Source organism: Camponotus vicinus, unplaced genomic scaffold (assembly GCF_025532165.1).
Source record: "Camponotus vicinus isolate PSW18456_S1 unplaced genomic scaffold, iyCamVici1.0 SCAF_14, whole genome shotgun sequence".
NCBI classification, from domain to species: Eukaryota; Metazoa; Arthropoda; class Insecta; order Hymenoptera; family Formicidae; genus Camponotus; species Camponotus vicinus.
Window position 1 is genome coordinate 8,134,891 of NW_028141950.1, and position 20,955 is coordinate 8,155,845.

At 33.7% G+C, this 20,955-nt stretch overlaps 1 protein-coding gene across 1 annotated transcript; it reads left to right on the top strand.

Annotated features, from left to right (window-relative positions):
- Positions 1–8,694: 8,694 nt before the first annotated feature.
- LOC145965648 (uncharacterized) lies at positions 8,695–18,707 on the top strand. Its single transcript, XM_083089305.1, has 5 exons — positions 8,695–9,216; positions 9,983–10,417; positions 11,768–12,108; positions 12,200–12,356; positions 18,583–18,707. Exons 1-5 carry the CDS (start codon positions 8,841–8,843, stop codon positions 18,705–18,707), a joined length of 1,434 nt encoding a protein of 477 aa, XP_082945431.1. The 5' UTR covers positions 8,695–8,840.
- The last annotated feature ends 2,248 nt before the right edge of the window (positions 18,708–20,955 follow it).

Genomic DNA, 20,955 nt, shown 5'->3' on the forward strand with positions numbered 1-20,955 from the left:
GCTTAGCTCGTGATAAATTGAGCGTCGCTGAATAACCCGCGTAGTGCGAAGGATCGTAATATAATTTTTCGAGTTCCATCTTATTAGAATTTGCTCCAACCGAATAAACCTTCTTGCTTTCTTCGTCGGGGAATTCTCGTCCATAGTTGCTAATGTTTTATCGGCCTCATCCTCATCGGCAGATATAAATACTGTATCTCCTTCGGATACAACCGTCTCGTTTAATCTGCTGCGTGAACGACGAGTTTTCGGAGTGGAAGTAACAGGTGCTAATTCGCTGCTTTTAATACGACGAGCTATTTCGCCCGCGTGTAAGAAACTACGATTTCCTATGAGACTGGAAGGTGTGTTTATGTCGTGCAGTAATCGCGTAAACTGAACTCTTCCGATTGCTTTTACTGTTTTTCTCTTGCGTATCGCGTCATTTATGAGATCGCTAATATTCGAACCCGTTAGGTTAGGTTAGGTGCAACAGGAGGTTAGGTTACAACCGCACCGTTCATAGTTACGAGTCCTTGTCTATCCCAACCGATCTTTGATGATGGGGCATCGAGTAAATATTTGTAAGGCTTTGGCGCCAGGCGGACGTACGCCGGTACTTGAACCTGATACGTCTCGAGCTGTCTTATGTCTTATACAGTCGTTATGCAGCCGTTAGGGCAGAGTCTTTCGTTAGATCTTGAGCGAGACGGTTTCTCGGCCGGTCGCCGATGTCGGCGCGCCCTTTATCCAATAGCCACCCCTTACAAATTCAGAAGTGGGATTCCATCGGCGTTGAATCCGGCATTACGTTAAGGAGAAGTCGTTTATGTTTAGGTGTCCGATTTACGAAGTCGCGGAAAATTATGTTTTTGAAGCCGCGAACGTATTAAGAAGAAATCGTTTATGTTTATGTGTCCGATTTACGAAGTCGCGGAAAGTTACGTTTGTGAAACTGCGAACGAACTAAGAGAAATTCGTTTATGTTGTGCGTCCGACTTATGTAATCTTATGTGTCCGGTTCGCGCAAACTTATGAACTTATGGACGCTTATTGTGTTATGTTTATGGAACAGTAACGCCTTTTACCGCAGTCGTTCAGATTTCGTGTTTTAAGTCTGATTTATGTGTGTTGCGAATCTCAACGGTTGGCTACATTCTTAAGACTGTGCGTCACTATCTGCGTACGAGCTGGTAGAAATTTTACGAACAATTACGACAGGTTGATAGACTCGAGAGAGAGAGAGTGTTATGATGAATCGGCGCTTACAGCAGCCGACCTTAAGGAGAAATTGAAGAGCAGAGGTTTGCCGACAACGGGCACGAAGGCAGAACTAGTAAAGCGATTGTTGGAAGCAGGATTCCAACCCGAGGATTCGCCTACGATGGCGCACTCAGAAGAAGAATCTGAGGCATCGATCGAACCTCCGCCAGGGACGAGCACTCAAGTCGACGTCCCTACTCTCCGCGAAATTGAGCTTTTGCGGAAGGAAAGAGATTTGGCTGCACGTGAGGCCGAGTTGCTGAGGAGAGAATTAGAGCTGCTGAGAATGACGCCACGATCAGAAGATACGCTCGTTCGAGCTGGCGTTAGAAAGTGGCAAGAGCTCAAGGATTTAGTCGGCGAATTTAGCGGCAACAACTTAGATTTTGATCGCTGGGAGAAACAGATAAATAAACTACTCTCCTCTTATGATTTGGATGACCACCGAGGGAAAGCGCTAATATGCAGCAGATTGACAGGCAAGGCGCTGAAGTGGTATCATTCGAGAGTCGACTGCGTCGATTTAAGTTGCGGTGATCTTTTGCGGGAATTAAGAAGGATGTATGGGCAGCGACCCGATCAATTAATTTTACGGCGTGAATTCGAGGCAAGAGTTTGGAACGCCGGAGAAACATTTGCTGATTATTTGCACGACAAGGTGACGCTGGCAAATCGGGTGCCTATCTCAGACACGGAGATTATTAGTTATATTATCGAAGGCGTTCCGAGTCAAGAATTACGCACACAAGCAAAAGTGCAACGTTATGAGTCGGTGGACGCTATGCTGACCGCATTCGCAGATGTTCCGTCGTCAAAAGGAACGTCTCATCGATCCTCTACGCAACCTCAGGGAGATCCGTCGACGCCGGGGAAAAATAAGCAGCAGCAAGGTAAAGAGCAGAATAAAATCAAGGGAGTGAATCCGCGGAAGTGCTATAACTGCAACGAGACTGGACATTTCGCAACGGACTGCAGCAAGCCGAAAAGGAAGTGAGGATCTTGCTTCAAGTGCGGACAATTTGGTCATCGGGCGAGTCAATGCAGCACACCGAAGGAAGACGTCAATTACGTGGCGCAGGAGCAACGAGAAGACGATGATTTTCGACGGACAATAGAGCATCATCTTCGGGTATTAGAAAAGATATTTAAGCTCCTCACCGCGAATCTTCTGGAACTACGTCTGGATAAGTGTCGATTCCTTCAGACAAAATTAGATTATTTAGGTTACACGATAATTAAGGGAGGCATCCGACCGACGGATCAAGGCCTTAAAGCAATAACAAAATTTCCAGCCCCGCGAAACATCCGAGACGTACAGAGCTTCCTAGAATTATGCTCGTATTTCAGAAAATTGGTTGAAAATTTTTCAATAATAGCAAAGCCTTTGTACGATTTGACGAGAAAAGATGCCGTTTTCAAGTTTGAAGAAACAGAAAGACAAGTGTTCGAGACGCTTAAAGATCGATTAATAAACGCACCTATTCTGAATCTATACTCCCCGCGAGACGAAACGGAGCTCCATTGTGACGCGAGTGCAGCGGGTTTCGGAGAGATACTCTTGCAAAAGAAGGCAGATCGGAAGCTGCATCCAGTATTTTATTTTTCTAAGAGGACGACCGAAGTCGAGTCAAAATATCATAGCTTCGAGCTCAAAACTTTGGCGATAATTTATGCACTCCGCCGGTTCAGAACGTATTTGCTCGGGTTAAAATTCAAAATCGTCACAGACTGCCAAGCATTAAGTTTAACGCTAAATAAAAAGGAGACCAACGCTCGTATCGCACGGTGGGTTTTAGAAATGCAAAATTATGATTATACTCTTGAGCATAGGGCAGGTTCGCGAATGTTACTTGTAGATGCATTAAGCCGGCAGATATTTGTAGTCGAGGACAACTCCTTCGACAGGAATCTCGCGTTATGTCAGAACGACGATCCGGTGATTAAGAAGATCCGAGAAGAGTTAGAGCAAGCTGAGAGTAAGAATTTTGAAATGAGGAACGGTCTTGTATACAAAAAACAGCAGGGACAAATTTTATTTTACGTTCCAGCGGCGTTAGAGACAAACATTATTCAAAAATACCGTAATGAAATGAGTCATGTCGGTATGGAAAAAACAATTCGAAATATTCTGAATAGTTATTGGTTCCCAGAGATGAAACCGAAAGTAGAGAAGCATATTAAGAGCTGCTTGAAATGTATCGCGTTTACGCCGAACTCGGGGAAACCTGAAGGATTTCTGCATAATATCCCGAAAGGAGATCTACCGTTCGTTACGATACACGTCGACCATTTGGCGCCTGCCTCCAGATCAAGTTTCCACAAGGGTCGATATATTTTCTTAGTCGTCGACGCGTTTACTAAGTATGTAAAACTATACGCCACTAAGAGTACGAACGCCACGAAGGTCATAAAATGCCTTAAGTCCTATTTCGAGCATTATGGTCGGCCGTTACGTCTCATTTCGGATCGCGGCAGTTGTTTCACGTCGCGCGAATTTGAAGAATTTCTAAACAAACAAAATATACAGCATATAAAGATCGCCACCGCTTCAGCTCAGGCGAATGGTCAGGCCGAGCGAATTAACCGCACTATTTTACCGATGATAGCGAAAGTAGCGGACAAGCGGAATACGCCGTGGTATAATGTTCTTCGAGACATAGAATTTACTTGTAATAACACCGTGTCTAAAGCCACGAACGAAAGTCCTAGCAAGCTGCTTTTCGGAGTGTCCCAGCGTGGCAACGTTATTGATGAATTAAGAGACGCATTAGAAATCAATGGACAAATCGAGGAATCTCGCGATTTACCGAGTTTGCGTCAACGAGCCAATAAACAGATCCAGAAAAATCAAGATACGAATAAGCGCGTTTACGACCGCAAACATAAACCCGCGCACAAGTACCACACTGAGAGAAAAGTGTTTGGTATTTACAACTATAATTGCATAGTTAAATAATTATAGTTGCAATTATCATTTTTATAGTTATTGTTACTATAATGTTGGTAAAAATAACTTTATACGAATAGTTATGCCAATCAGGGTAAAAATTTTACTATAAATTATAATAATGTGAAATATTAATATAGTAAAACATCAAGTAACATATGGTAAATTAAATAACCATTTTTTATAATCTACACAATCACAATTATGATAAATGTAACCATATTCTTGACATTTGTTTCACTATTTATTATTTTCCAATCTGTTTACTATATATAAAAGGTAAACTATATAACTATAAAAGGTAAAAAAAATAATCATATATATAAACATTTCTGTGACTATATTAATAGTTCATTTAACTATATTTTTAACTGCAAATTTATATTATAAATATCATTGAAATTAAAAAGAGATATGTGACACGTGTTTCTTCGTTTGCCGTTACGCGGCGACACCAAAAGTGACTAACTCGTATTCAATTTTTCATGAAATGTGTATAAAGGACTGGTACTAAGACGAAGTCCAAAGTATATTTTTTTTCCTCTTATGAGTAGTAATGCCAGAAAGAGGACGTTGCTCACACGTACATTAGAGAGCCACATACATGTGGTGCACAGAGCACTCTTCCTAGCATCATTGTTTATCAGTTTAATATATATTATATAATTAAATTCTTCTTAATAAAATATAGTACTGGAAACTTTTTTCATAATTGAACGTACCTTATAAACTATAAAGTTATGAGAACCACATACATTGTTAACTTTTAATTATATATAAAAAATATAATATTTTACTATTAATATAAGTACAATTTATTACTATAGTATATAGTTCCTTTTACTTTCATTTTAGTTGTTAGCATCATATTTATAGTACCACTTACCATGTAAAAATGGCAGTTATGTGTGTATCAATCATACATATAGCATGAAAATATACTAATTTCACAATAACAATAATATATTATTGGATTTACTATAAATCACACTGTTAAAATAGCTATATAAATGTAGTTGCCGCCAAAAATAACTATGTTTTATAGTTAAATTATGATAACTGCAACCATATTTTTCTCTCTGTGTATGTTTTATTTTCTGTGAAGAAAAATAAATTTATGGTTAAGTGCATACACACACACATATATATATTCAACGGTAAGTATTATATATAAATTTTAATATCAAAATATATTAAAATATTAATTTATTACTATACATACTATATAATATAAATTGTAAAGACGTCATTAAGATGTCTTTTATAGTATTATAACAGGTCTTTATTAAGACGTCTTTAAAACGTCTTATGTCCCGTTTGTTTTGTTTGGAAGTATTGCCAGCATATGCAACAAAGAACGTTAATATTCGTCTTTTGTTAAAACAAACGCTTTCTCGACTCCGCGGTGAGCTGCTGCCGCGCCGTTGCTACATCGCTTCACAGTGTCGACAGCTCCACACGGATCATAGCGTTCCTGCTTACCTATTCCGAAGCTAATACTCGCCTGGTCCGAAAGCTTAAAATTTTGTCGGATTTTAATATTTTACTTTAATTAATTATCGCGCAAATGTGTTTGTACGTTGATGGTGTTGTTGATCATTTCTTTTATACGATTCTGTGTGGCTTACAAAAATTGAATTTCGACAACGTTTTCAAAGGTAAAAATTTTATTATATTTTTATATTTTGTTTCTCTTCTTTTTTTCTATTCTTTGTGTAATTGCAGTAAAAGTGTTTATACATTAGTATTTCATATTAACAATTATAATGGTTTTCATTGTATTACATAAGAGAGTTTTTATAATTAATTTTTTTTAATAATTTGAAGATTTATTAGTTAGAAAGACTAAAATGTTTATTATGCGCATGTGCATATTTGATTAAATTTTAAACATTAAAACACATTTACAAGTTCGAAAAAGATTAATGTAATAGTTTTTTTTACTTTATCTTAAAATTATTGTGTTGCTTACAAATAATATGCAAATTGATTTTGTATTATTTACAGCTATATTATCTATAGTATTATATAGCTTTTCCTAAACAGTCTTGCTTATAATCGCGCTTTTATGGCCTCAATATATACAATTCTGTATTAATAATAGAGATTTTATATCTGCTCTTTTATTACATTTACTATTACATTTTGTTTTATTATAGGTATTTTAAAAATTGTTTAGAGACGTAAATGTTACATTAAAAAATATCAGATCTTTTATTTTCAATATTTTATAATTGTTATTCACCGTTACATAAATCATTAAAATTAAAATTAAAATTAAAAATGTGTGAGAATACGAAGCTTCTGAGCAATCGACAGTTGCGTCGAAAGATAAATAATGCAGTGCAAAACATATTATTGTCTTCGTGCACACAAACAAATAATTCTAATTTAACTTTTACAAATACACAAAATTTATGTTCACCTACATACTATACAATTGGGAATAATGAAAGTGTTGAAATCGCTGTAGATACAGTAAATGCTACTAATAAATCTCCTTCCACATCAATGCTCACAGAATTTAAATTTTAATAACATAGATGATGAATATACGTTATACATTGATGACAGTGACAGTTCTAGTGCTGAGAATAATGAAAATCATAATGATAACGGTCTCATAACACATACATTTGTAGTAAATCCAGTCAATTTTACAAATAATTTGCGTAGGCTAGCAATCAATAATAATTTAACACACGCAGCGTTAAATATGATTTTAGAATTAATTAATCCAGCCTATCCATTTTTACCGCGTACTGCCAGAAATCTATTACGTACTCCTAGGAAATTGGAAACTATTTCTTTTGATAATGGCGAAATGTATTATTACGGTATTCAGAAATGTTTGACACGTAAATTACAGAATGGCGGATTGAGGGGCGAAATTTCAATAATTAATTTAATTATAAACATTGATGGTTGACCCATATTCAAGAGTAGTAGAACTAATTTGTGGCCAATTTTAGCTCGTAGCGATGATATCGTAGATTCATGTCCATTTATGATTGCATGTTTTTGTGGCGAAGGAAAGACAATAAATCTTGAAAAATATCTAGAACTTTTCATTAAAGAAATAATTTCTTTACGAGAAAACGGGTTTCAATACAATGGGAAAATATTCTATGTTGAAATTGAGTGTTTTGCAGCTGATGCGCCCGCAAGAGCCATGCTAAAGATGATCAAAGGGCATACAAGTATGTACGGATGCGAAAGGTGTACTATTAAAAGAATAAAAAATCGAATTTTTTTTCCAACTAAAATAAGTAATTCAGTAATTTTGAGAACAAAACACGACTATAGGTGAAAAGACTAATAATGATCATGTGAAAGGAAAATCGCCATTACTTGCTTTAAATATAGATCTCGTAAAGCAATTTGTATTGGACCCTATGCATTTAATATATCTAGGTGTTACGAAGCGTTTGCTTATGAAGTATTGGGTAGAAGGAGGGCGTCACTGTAAACTTTCTCGACATAATCTTGCAGCAATTGATTATAATATACAAATAATACGTAAATTCGTCACGTCTGATTTTTGTCGAAAACCTCGAGTTTTAGTAGACTTAAAAAAGTTTAAAGCAACTGAGTTTCGATTCATTCTTTTATATAGCGGCGTAATAATTTTTTACAATATTCTTGACGACATAAAATATCGACACTTTTTACTATTTCACGTAACAGTTACTATTTTATCTAGCGCACCTTTGATCAAGGCTTACATACATGTAGCTGAAGAAGCTATTAAAAAGTTTGTTCTCAAAGCTGCTGAAATATATGGTGAAGATTTCGTCGTGTATAATGTACATTCATTACTGCATCTTTGTGCAGACGTACAAACATACGGTCCATTAGAAAGATACAGTTGTTTTCCTTTCGAAAATTATCTTCAATCTCTAAAAAGACGAATTCGTTCTAAAAAATTATCTTTGCAACAAGTGTGCAATCGAATTGCAGAAGAAGAGAATATTGATGTTAAGATTAAATCTTCTGTGACTCCAAATTACCTTCCTAAGCAACTTTTTTTCCCTAATCCAAATATCATTAATCATTTCACATGTGGAAAATTAATTTACAAAAATATGAAAATATCAGTTAAACTTCCCGATAATACTGTAGCAGTAGGCAATCAAATATATGTTATCAGAGAAATTATTTTCATTGACAATAAATATAAATGTATAGGAACTACATTTAAATACGTCGATAATTTATATCGAAATCCGATACATTCATCTAAACTGGGAATTTATTATGTAAAAAGTATTAACATTAATACTTCTACTGCATTTTTTGTTGATGACATATCTTATAAATGCCTTCGATTACCTTTTAAAGAAGGTTTCGCGGTTTTTCCTATTATTCATCAAGTAGCGTAATAATTTGTTAAAACTGTTATTATTATATATTCGTAATAAATTAATATAAATACTATTTAGTTTAATATTATTTAGTTAATAACAGTTCAAAGTATCAAATAAAACAGTGTACAATTTTTGAATATGAGTTAAATACAGCTTTATGTTACAGTCTTTGGATATGTAAAAAAGCGGAAAATTTTCTCGAAAATCAATAAAATTCTATTTCAGTTATTGTGCGGAATCTACAATGAGGAATTATTTTTACATTAAAATCGCAGTTGATTAAAATGTATTTAAATAAAGAAAACCTTTTTTTAAGCCATTTATCGTATTTGTGTATAATCGAAAATTTGTTTAATGTGCTTTCTTATGAGCAGCAGGTATTGCCGAAAAAAGTAAAATATAATTATATAGGTTGTTACAAAAAATCTATAGGAATTATGCCTCTAAACAATAAAAAAACATATGCCCTTGTGGTGTTTTTAAATGGTAAAAAGAAAGAATGTGCCGTCGTCCCATTGATTTGGCTAATAGATGATCGAATGAAATGCTATTGGCCAAAGACTAGATCTCAAGAAGTTTTTGATTCACTGGTATTGGAAAATGAACCATATGACGCTACATGGATGAAATACAAAGTTGACCGAGTGTTAAAAGTCTCAGGTAAGAATTAGTGTAAAGGAGAAAAATATAGACTTAATCAATTTTTATTTTAATTTATATATTGGTATTTTATATTCATTTTTATATTTCCTTTTTTTAAATATAAATAACTGGAATATTTGTTTATGCTATTTTGCTTTTTTTATAAAATAAAGATTCTTCATTCCTTTTACAGTTTATTCTTTTACGTTTTAGCATTCAATATATTAGATACGTAAAATATTATTTTAAATTATATGTTGAGCATCTTTTCAATAAAGTTATAATTAAATATACATATATCTCACTTTTTAATGTAGTAATTTAACATATACTAATTGATGTATTTTCTTGTTCTAAATAATTCTAATTTGTTTAAGCTTTTATATAAGCATTAACAAAATAAAGCAGCAAAAAGAAAGTTTATCCTTTTTTTCATTCTGCAATGCAATGTAAAATTAAATAATATTCAAAACTTTTATGATTTTATGACTTTTTAACTTTAACCAACACTTGTCTCTCGATAAACTGTTCATATAATACACAAATATTATATTTTTTATTATGAATATAAAAAATGATATTGAATCTCTCTTATTCTTATATTTCTACAGTATTTAATAAATAATAATTTAATTTTAGTATTTAAAAACTTATTTTTTTTATAAGAGATTTTATAATACAACCTTAATATAGTATTGAGTCTCATAAATTCATTCATTCTACACTAATGTTCTTACGTGCTTAAACCTACATATTTTTATAACGTTCAAATTATTTAACTCAGATGACTATAGCGGTATAATAAAATATATGGAAATTATTTTGGAACACGGTTCAACAGAAGATGATGGACTGAATTTTGACATTTCACAAAAGAAACATGTTGAACCATCTGATAACCAAGAAGAGGAGAATTCGTCTGATTCATCTAATTTTCCCAAAAGAATGACTACAAAAACTAAATGCAAAAATAAAGAAAATATGCAAAAAAGTATTGATCATGGAGAGTCTGAATTGTCCCATTCAAGCGACTTGTCAGAGAATGAAATTAACACGCAAAAAAATTTAAATTCTGACGATTCTCAAGAACATGAATTGAGCTTCAGCGAAATAAATGCTAATGATAATTTGAAAAATAAAAATGTATTTATATCTACTACTTTACGTAGAGAGAGAATTGATGGCAGATGTAATAGTAGAATTATTCCACGTTCTGAAAGTGAGTATATGTAATATATATGTATATAAATATATTTTATATTATATATTAAAATGTTTAATATATATAATATATAAATATATTATATAAAAATATATTATATATTAAAATTATAAATAATAAAGAACAGGCAAATAAAGAGCCGAGCGCGGTAAGTAGAACGCAATAAATTAAGATATGTGAGTTAAAGCAGGTTTATTTCGTACGTTTCGGTCGTTAAATTTATTCTAAGGAAATTCCGTATGTAACCGTTTATATCTCCTTTTTCTATATGCGTCTCTTTTATAATATGTGTATCTTACATCGTTTTCATATTTTTTGTACTTTTTGTTTATCAGATGCTGAAGATGGTCCAAATTTAACGACCGAAACGTACGAAATAAACCTGCTTTAACTCACATATCTCAATTTATTGCGCTCTACTTACCGCGCTCGGCTCTTTATTTGCCTGTTCTTTATTATTTATAATTTGTCTATTAGAGCCTTTTTTCTTGCATCTTGATATATTAAAATGTTTAATTAAATATTATATTAATTAATTTAAAAAAAATGTATTAGCACATTTTATCTGCTAAATCTAAAATGTACAGCATTTATGTATTTTTAGAAAGAAACATTATTTTATGTACAGTTGGTTTTACGAATCTTGATTTATCAGTTTATCTTGTGAACTGTCGTATTACTTTGCAATAGAATTATATTTGATGATAACTTAATATGCAATTGTATTCAAAATATATGTGTGTAGGTAAATCTTAAATGTGTAGTAAAATTTTTTGTCGATATTTTTTGTAGAAAACATCAGAATCTCATTATTTAAATAAATGTAAAAATTGATATTGTAAATATTAGGAATCATAATAATTAATTATAATAATTAATCCTTATCTTATTTTTTTATTTTTATGTAAAAAATATAAAACTAATAGTAAAGTATATCAGTTTCGATTTAACGTAGAGTTAGATGTATATAGTTTATATATATATATATATATATATATATATATATATATATGTGTGTGTGTGTGTGTGTGTGTGTGTGTGTGTGTGTGTGTGTGTGTGTGTGTGTGTGTGTATACATATATATTTAAGAGTTTATATATATATTATTTAAGAGATATATAAGTTTGTATAGTATTTTTATATAAGAGTTGTCTACGCACATATACTTTGAATACAATTGCATATTAAGTCATTATTAAATATAATTCTATTATAAAGTAATACGACAGATATATCAAGATAAACTTATAAATCAAGATTCGTGAAACCAACTGTACATAAAATGTTTCTTTCTAAAAATTTCAGTAGAATATTTATTCCCTATTATAATCTGATATTGTTTTATAGGTTCGTTATCAAAAAATACGCAAAACGACGTTGAATTTAATGGACATACATCGTCAAGACTTGAAATAGGTGCAGGAACAACAATGTCACAACAACAATTTCAAAAATACGTAATAGAGAGAATGGAGAAGATAACAATTTTATGTGAACAGAACAATGCCTGTACAAATCGACTTTTACAAACTATGATGACATCCTTAAATCCTACATCAAAACCGGATGGATTGCCTGAATTACCATCGAAAAACGATGATGATTTTAAAAAGTTAGAAGAACTACTGTTATCTATAAAAACAGTAGATGGAGACCGAGAAATACCCGGACCTGCTTATACCTATCTGGTTTGGTTTAAAATTCTACTAAAAATTACGTCTACTTTTGTAATTTTAAAACAATTAAACTTGATTAATGTGCAATTATAATTTTTCATAGAAAGGACGTCTTTCCACTATTGGAGGTGCTGATCAAAGAGCCAGCGTAATGAATATGTTGAAATTTGTAATCACAAACAAGTTAGCAATGACGTATAACTGGAAAGGACAAAAGAAAAGAAGTTTCGAAACCACAAAATTACGGGAAGTTATTACAGGTACATATAATGCAGTCTTTTCAATGGATTGAAATAAAGTTCATATTATAATACTATTTTCAAACTATTCATCTCTATTTATTTATTATAAATCAATGAAGGAGAGTGAATCCGTAGGGCTGCCCAAGTGCTTGAGTATTTTCCTAGAAATAAACAGATAGACCACCCGAGCACTTGAGTTAGGTATAAACAGATAGGTCGCCCGAGCATTTTTCGGTCCGCGATACGAGTAGTCTCTGTGTCGTTGCGAGAGCGCGAAGACGTACGTTAGACGAGCGTATCTCTTTGTTCGTATTAATCCTGTAATCCAACGAATAAATAACAGTCATTTGCCCTAAAAAGTATTCTATTCCATTTTACATCCTTACACCAAAATATCCTACAATTTGGGGGCTCGTCCGGGATGATAACGGATAATAACGGGATAATAACGGTGCATAACGGGATAATAACGAGTCAATGGAATATTTGAACATTTAATCGGGCATTTTCGAGAAGTTTCCGCGAGCAGTGTTGTGAGTTGTGCGAAAGAGAGAGAGACAAAGGACGAGAGATCTTCGAATGGTGTGCGAGAGAGTTTTCGAACAAGAATATTCGAGCATTCGATCGTCTTCAAGAAGGTTCCGCAGTCCGCGGGATATCGCGTTGTATTGTGTGGAAGAGAGAGATATAGAGGACGAGAAAGTGTTCGAGTAGTGTAGAGATGAGAGATCTGAATAAACTCACGGTAGCTGCCTTAAAAGAGTTGCTGTCAGCGCGTGGTTTGTCCAGTTTCGGCACGAAAACCGAATTAATCTCGCGCATAATGGAAGCTGATCCATCGGGAGCGTGGTTGGACGATAGACGAGAAGATGATGAAGATGTCGGGGATTCTTTACAAGGAGCTGGCACGTCAAATGCGCAGCTAACGATTAATCCACAGCAACGAGAGATCGATTTATATAGAAGAGAGAGAGAGTTGTTAGAGCGTGAGTTAGCATTGGCACGTCTTGAAATAGAAGCAATGCGACGAGGAGTATATACCGAGCCAGTTGCAGAAGACGAAAGTCGACAACAATCGACGCATAGCATTGCTGCCGCGAACAACAATGTTTTGGCCGGTCAGCCGCGAGCAAATATTACGGCAATAGCGGATTTGCTCAGTAATTTCAGCGGTCAATCTAGTGATTATGAGATTTGGGAAAAGCAAGTCAAGCTACTCAAAGCGACATATAAATTGGAAGACGATACTGCGAAAATACTTGTGGGCATGCGGCTTAAAGGAAAAGCACTCGAGTGGCTACATTCCAAACCGGAATACATTGCGATGACATTTGATCGTCTTCTGAACGAGCTGAGAGCTATGTTTCATCGTCGACAGAGCAAGGTGGTAATTCGGAGAAAATTTGAAGAACGTATGTGGAAGAAAGACGAGACTTTCCACGAATATTTCCATGAGAAAATCATTATGGGCAACCGAGTACCGATCGACGACAGCGAGATACTTGAGTACGTGATTGAAGGCATTCCAGACGAGGCACTTCAAAATCAGGCGCGTATACAACGATTTACGACAACAGATGGATTGCTAGAAGCATTTGAGAAGGTAACTCTTCGAGACCGAGCAGGCACACCAGGATCATCGACATCGAACAAACGAAATGGTAATCAAAATAAAGGCGAGCGAAAAGAGACTGTTAACGGTAGAGGAAACAAAAAGCATTCGACTAAATTGGTACGTTGTTTTAATTGCGGCGAGCGCGATCATGTAAGTGCAAGCTGTCCGACAAAAGAGCGAGGCGCTAAATGCTTTAAATGTGGCGAGCGTGGGCATATCGCGTCGAAATGCTCCGAGAAGACGAACGCGAATAAAGAAAGTTGCGCGGTGACGGGGGTTTCGCCTTGTAAATATTTTAAAAATATTCTGCTTAACGGTTGCGAGATTGAGGCGGTGATAGATTCAGCAAGCGATGTTACCTTAATTCGCGCGGATGAACATGTTAAGCTTGGATCTCCTCGATTAAGTTTAGGCGAAATATATTTCGACGGCGTGGGTTCGAGTAATAATGTGACGTTAGGAGGGTTTCAAACAGAAATCATTGTAGACGGGCATTCATATCCGATTTGCGTACATGTAGTTTCAAATAATCTGCTCCGGTATAAGCTATTGATAGGAACGAGCTTTTTAAACATGACTAATGTTAATCTTAATGGCGTCGAAGAAGTAACTATTAGTCCGTTATCGGAAGCGACGTATGCAGACGCGGGATGCGAAGATAGCGTACCCGAGGTATTAAAGATTGACGTAGCTAACAACGAGGTGCATCGAGCGGATCTCATAGACGTTTCGCACGTTAAAAATTCCGATCAACGTTTAGCGATAGAAAATCTCGTAAGTAATTACAGGCCGAATAAGACGCGTGAGCCGGACATAACGATGAAACTTGTACTTAAAGATGAAGAACCCGTATATCAATCCGCGAGACGTTTATCCGCATCTGAAAAAGAGATAGTTAATACGCAGATTGATCAATGGATTACGGATGGAATTGTTCAGTCATCTACCTCTGACTATGCTAGTCCAGTGGTACTCGTTCGAAAAAAAGATGACTCTTATAGATTATGCGTTGACTATCGGATGGTGAATAAGAAAATTGTTAAAGATAGATATCCGTTGCCGTTGATCGAGGACCAGTTAGATTTATTGCAGGACGCTCGTGTCTTTAGTACACTCGACCTCAAAAATGGATTTTTCCATGTGCGGATGGACAAGTCGAGTCAAAAATATACTGCGTTTATTGTACCGGACGGTCATTACGAATTCTTGCGAGTTCCTTTCGGTCTTTGCAATTCGCCGGCAGTATTTCAGCGATTCGTTAACACGATATTTAGAGATCTTATACGAGAAAAAATAGTTTTAACTTATATGGATGACTTAATTGTTCCGTCTGACGACATTGAGAGCGGCATAAAGAATCTTAAAAAAGTTTTAGCGACAGCTAGTGAAGCGGGTCTTATAATTAATTGGAAAAAATGTTGCTTCATGCAAACTACAGTCGAGTTTTTGGGCCACGTAATTAGCAACGGTTGCGTCCGTCCTTCAGATCGTAAAACAGAAGCGGTTCGGCGATTTCCGAATCTTACGAATGCCAAGCAGGTACAGAGTTTTCTTGGGTTAAGTGGGTACTTTCGTAAATTTATCCCTGGGTATTCTACTATTGCGCGACCCTTGACGAATCTGCTGCGAGCAAACACTAAATTTTATTTTGGAGAGGCTGAGAAAAATGCGTTCGTGCGGCTTAAAAATATAATGAGTGAAAAACCGGTGTTATATTTGTATCGAAGTGGAGCGGAGACGGAGTTGCACACGGATGCTTCTGCGCTAGGGTACGGTGCGATTTTACTGCAACGAAGTAGTGAAGATCAGAACTTTCACCCCGTTTATTACTCTAGCGGTAAAACTACGACTCCTGCGGAGTCGAAATATGCTAGTTACGAACTGGAAGTTTTAGCGATAATAAAGGCGTTGAAGAAGTTTCGCGTTTACTTATTAGGTATCGCTTTTACGATTGTTACTGATTGTCGCGCGTTCGCTCTCACTATGAATAAGAAAGATCTTTGCGTGCGTGTTGCTCGATGGGCGTTACTTTTGGAGGAGTTTAATTATTGTATAGAGCATCGGCCAGGAAAAAGAATGATACACGTCGACGCACTCAGTCAGAATCCACTTCCGGTCTGCTTTGTGATCGATGAGTCGGAAGCTGGTTTGACGGCTCGTTTGCGAAAGGCTCAAGAGGAGGACGACAGCGTGAGAAAGCTCCGAGATCTAATAATGCAGAACAAAACGAAAGATTACATAATACGAGGTGATCTAGTTTATAGAGAATCCGGCGGTGATGTCCAACTTGTAGTACCGAAGAGAATGCAAACACAGCTCATACGACGAGCTCACGAGCGCGGACATTTTTCAGCTGGAAAAACTGAAGCCCTTGTGCGTACTGATTACTGGATCCCGAATTTGCGACAACGAGTTGAAAAGGTTATACGAAATTGCGTTGCATGCATTCTGGCGGAGAGAAAACATGGAAAACAAGAAGGCTTGTTAAATCCGATCGAGAAAGGAATTGTTCCTTTAGATACGTTGCATATCGACCACTTAGGACCTCTACCCTCTACTAAGAAGTCATATCAATATATATTTGCTGTGATTGACGCTTTTTCAAAATTCACATGGCTGTATGCTACCAGATCTACAGGCACAGCTGAAGTTATTGTACGCCTTAAAAAACAAGCTGCAATTTTCTGCAATCCACGAAGGATTATTTCCGACAGAGGTACAGCATTCACGTCGAATGAATTTAGAGAGTATTGTCGTGACGAAAATATAGAGCATTCTTTAATAACGACGGGAGTTCCCAGAGCTAACGGACAAGTTGAGCGCCTCAACCGGACGCTCATACCATTATTGACAAAATTAGCTGCACCAAAATCTGATGAATGGTATAAATATTTGGATGCTGCTCAGCAATGTCTAAACGCAACTATACATCGAAGCATCGGCATGTCGCCGTTCAAACTTCTTTTGGGAATACGTCCACGGCTTAAAGATTTTCCAGATATCAAAGAGTGGCTCGAAAAGGAATGGGTTGAGTCATTCCAAGACAAGCGTGACGAACTGCGAGCCCAAGCGAGCGAAAATATAGCAAAAATCCAGCGTGAGAATAAACACACTTATAACAAGAAAAGTGACAGGCTTCAAGTTATCGTGAAGGAGATTTGGTCGCAATCAAACGCACTCAACAAGGTCCGAGATTAAAGGTCGCTCACAAATATCTTGGCCCTTACGAGATCGTTCGAGTTCTGCGTAATCAACGATTTGTGGTACAGAGAGTCGGCGATGGAGAAGGTCCCCAACGAACGTCAACATCAGCCGACAATATAAAGCTATGGGTCAACACTAATTCATCGGAAAGTGAAGACAGTGATGACGGAGACATTCGGGACGAATGTATGAGCAGGACGGCCGAGTGAAGGAGAGTGAATCCGTAGGGCTGCCCAAGTGCTTGAGTATTTTCCTAGAAATAAACAGATAGACCACCCGAGCACTTGAGTTAGGTATAAACAGATAGGTCGCCCGAGCATTTTTCGGTCCGCGATACGAGTAGTCTCTGTGTCGTTGCGAGAGCGCGAAGACGTACGTTAGACGAGCGTATCTCTTTGTTCGTATTAATCCTGTAATCCAACGAATAAATAACAGTCATTTGCCCTAAAAAGTATTCTATTCCATTTTACATCCTTACACCAAAATATCCTACATCAATTATTATATTCTTTATTTCTTTTATCACAATAACTCTTTAGAAAATTGTAATATAATATATATACATATGTGTGTATATATAAGTATGTATATATGTATGTATACAGGGTGTAACTGAAAAAAACATACATAGAGCACACTATCAAATTTTGTAGCTAATTGGGAAACAATTTTTTCTCAGCGAAAATGTCTAAGAAAAGGTCATTACTTTTTGCATGTTCCCAATTTTTGCCATCTTATATCTTTGTAGCAAAGCTTTAAATTAAAATTCTATTAAAGTAAACTCTACCTGAAATTAACTGAAAAAAGAATGTTTTGTAAAAAAATTTCATCACCTTTCAATTTTTATAAACTCCGACTTGTATTTTTTATGTAATAACTATAAAAAATGTAAATATTTTGTACAATATGAAAAAATAAATGTGATAATATAAAGCCCTTTTTATTGTTTATGTATGTAAAATTTAAAATAATATATTTTAAAATTATAAAATTTATTGGGGCAATTTAATGTCAAAAAAATAGTGTATATATATATATATATATATAGTACACACACGCACACATTTTTTTGACATTAAATATTGCCCCAATAAATTGTACAAAATTTAAAATATATTATTTTAAATTTTGTATACATAAACAATAAAAAGGGCTTTATATTATCACATTTATTTTTATATATTCTAAAAGAATATTTAAATTTTTTATAGTTATTACATATATTATGAATTTGCGTTATTACATAAAAAATTTAAATCGGAGTTTATAAAAATTGATGGAATTTTTTAAAAAGCATTCTTTTCTTTTATTCTTTCTTAGTGTGAAAAGTCCTACAAGAAATACATATTATTTAAGTGTAATCTTTATTAATTTCTTTTTAAAATACGTATATTTTTAATATATCAAAATTTTTATTTCTTGCAGATGCTGCTAAAATGCAATTTAAGGGAAATAATTCTTCCGATCAATGCATTAAAGATGCCATACAATCGTGGCTAAAGTTGGCCAAAAGTCGCCACGTGTATAATGCAAACGCAAAAAAAAATTAAAAAAGAAACTAATTTTTTCTTATTATATATTTTATATTATATATTTTTTCTTATTATAATTACTTATTATATTATAGTAAACAATAAAGTTTTGAAGTAAATTAGTCTATAATAATACTAATTTTTTTATTAATTAAATAACATATCTTCTAAAAAATAAAAGAAAATTACGATTGAAATTTGTTATTATTTTATTTTATATTTAGTGACATATATTCTTTGCACTAAATCTCATTACTTTTATTATTATTGTAGCTATACAAGATGTCCCATTTTAACTTACACAGCACAATATTTCGGAAACTAAGATTTTTTGACAAAAATGTTTCAAACAAAAGTTATAACGTTTTAAAATATCTTTTTGACTGATTTTATTACTTTGATCTTGGGTAGAGTTGTCAAAGTCAGGGCAAAATTATCTTAAATTTTTAAATAAAATCATATTTTTTTAATGTAAACTGATTACCTATCCAAAGTCAAAGTGATAAGGTCAATAAATAGATATTTTTAAATCCTACAACTTTTGTTCGAAACATTTTCTTCGAAGAAGCTTAATCTTCGAGATACTTTGTTGTGTAGGTTAAAATAGGACAACCTGTATAATTGTATATAATACGTTTATTTAAAAACAAAAATCATTTAAAAATATAATAAAAATAACGTATTTTAAATAGTCATTGCAATACATATTTTAAATAGTAATTGCAATACGTATTTTAAATAGTCATTGCAATACATATTTTAAATAGTCATTGCAATACGTATTTTAAATAGTCATTACAATACGTATTTTAAATAGTCATTGTAATACGTTTATATAGGTACTCGTAATTCATAAAAATTATGTATTCATAAAACGTAGTTTATTAGTTTATCAAATACGATTTTAATTGGTTTGAGAAGCATTAAAAAACGAATAAATATAGTTTATGACAACGTATATCAGTCGGACATCACAACTAAAATTATACGCAATTGATATACGTTAAATCTATTACATTTAGACCTCCCGTAAATACTTGATTTAAACGTATAATATACCATCATGTGTTTATTGGGTAGTGTATTTGCATTATTCACTTAAGTATTTCTTGTTTTAGTTTTTTTGTATCTATGCCTAATTAAAGTGTATATATTGACGTAATTATTTGCCGGTGTATTCTTCTAAAATGTATTCATAAGGTTTTATAGTTGATTTGGCTAAGTCTTGCATCATATGTAGGTTATAATGCTTTTATTCTAAAAAATGTGTTTGGGGACAGAAGTAATACGACACTCTGTGGACGAAAGTAACACGTTTCAATGCTTAAAATATAAGGGCTGATCCCATAATAACTGTACCAAAGGCGATTCTTATTACGTATGCCATAATTTTGATTCGGAATAGATATCAATCTCTTTTGTATAAGTAGTTATCATACAATTTTTATATTATTATTTAGAATTAAACTATTATTTAGACTTAAAAAAGTACAAGACTGTTGTGATATTAAGTATAATTATTTTATGATATTACTTATAATTATTTTGCTTAACGAAGATTATTTCTTTTAAGTTTTTCAAAGATAATAAAAATAAATATTTATTTTATTTTTTATTTTAATATAATATAATACAAATTTATAAAAAAGTTATCTTGCTTAATAAAAGATTATAATAAAAGTTGCCTTAAATTGAAAAAAGTCATTTTTATTTTATTTTCCCGAAAATAAGAACTGGTACTTTTATCCCCAGACTACTTTCGTTCCAGGCCCCCAGGATAAAAGTAACAATTAACGTACTTGCGAAAAGCTGTAGTAGCTCTTTAAATATCTATCATTTGAGATTGAAACATAGGTATAATAATAGAGCAATAAATGGAGTTTTTTAACATATAACCTTTTTTTTATATCTCTAACGATAATTAATTAGTGACCTATAATACAAAAAATGTTACTTTTGTCCCCAGTCTCCCCTATATATTTATATATATGTATGTATATGTATATGTATGTATATATGTATATATAATTTGATTAATAAAAATTAGTTTTTATTTTGTCTATATTAGAAACGTGCAAAATATGTTTCCTTAACTATGGTTTTAAAAACGTTTTTATAGAAACGTTTCTTATTAATGTTTTACGATTAAAAAATATTGGATACGTGTAAGAAACGTATATAAAACGAATATGTGCTACCTCGGGCATCATAGCATATCTTAAGTTATTTATTGATATAGTTATTTACGACAGCCACGTGTCATAAA

Coding starts and splice junctions, on each gene's coding strand:
- LOC145965648 (XM_083089305.1), top strand. CDS start 8,841: ATGTATTTAAATAAAGAAAACCTTTTTTTAAGCCATTTATCGTATTTG. Junction 9,217..9,982: donor CCGAGTGTTAAAAGTCTCAG/GTAAGAATTAGT, acceptor TATTTAACTCAG/ATGACTATAGCGGTATAATA. Junction 12,357..18,582: donor ATTACGGGAAGTTATTACAG/GTACATATAATG, acceptor TATTTCTTGCAG/ATGCTGCTAAAATGCAATTT.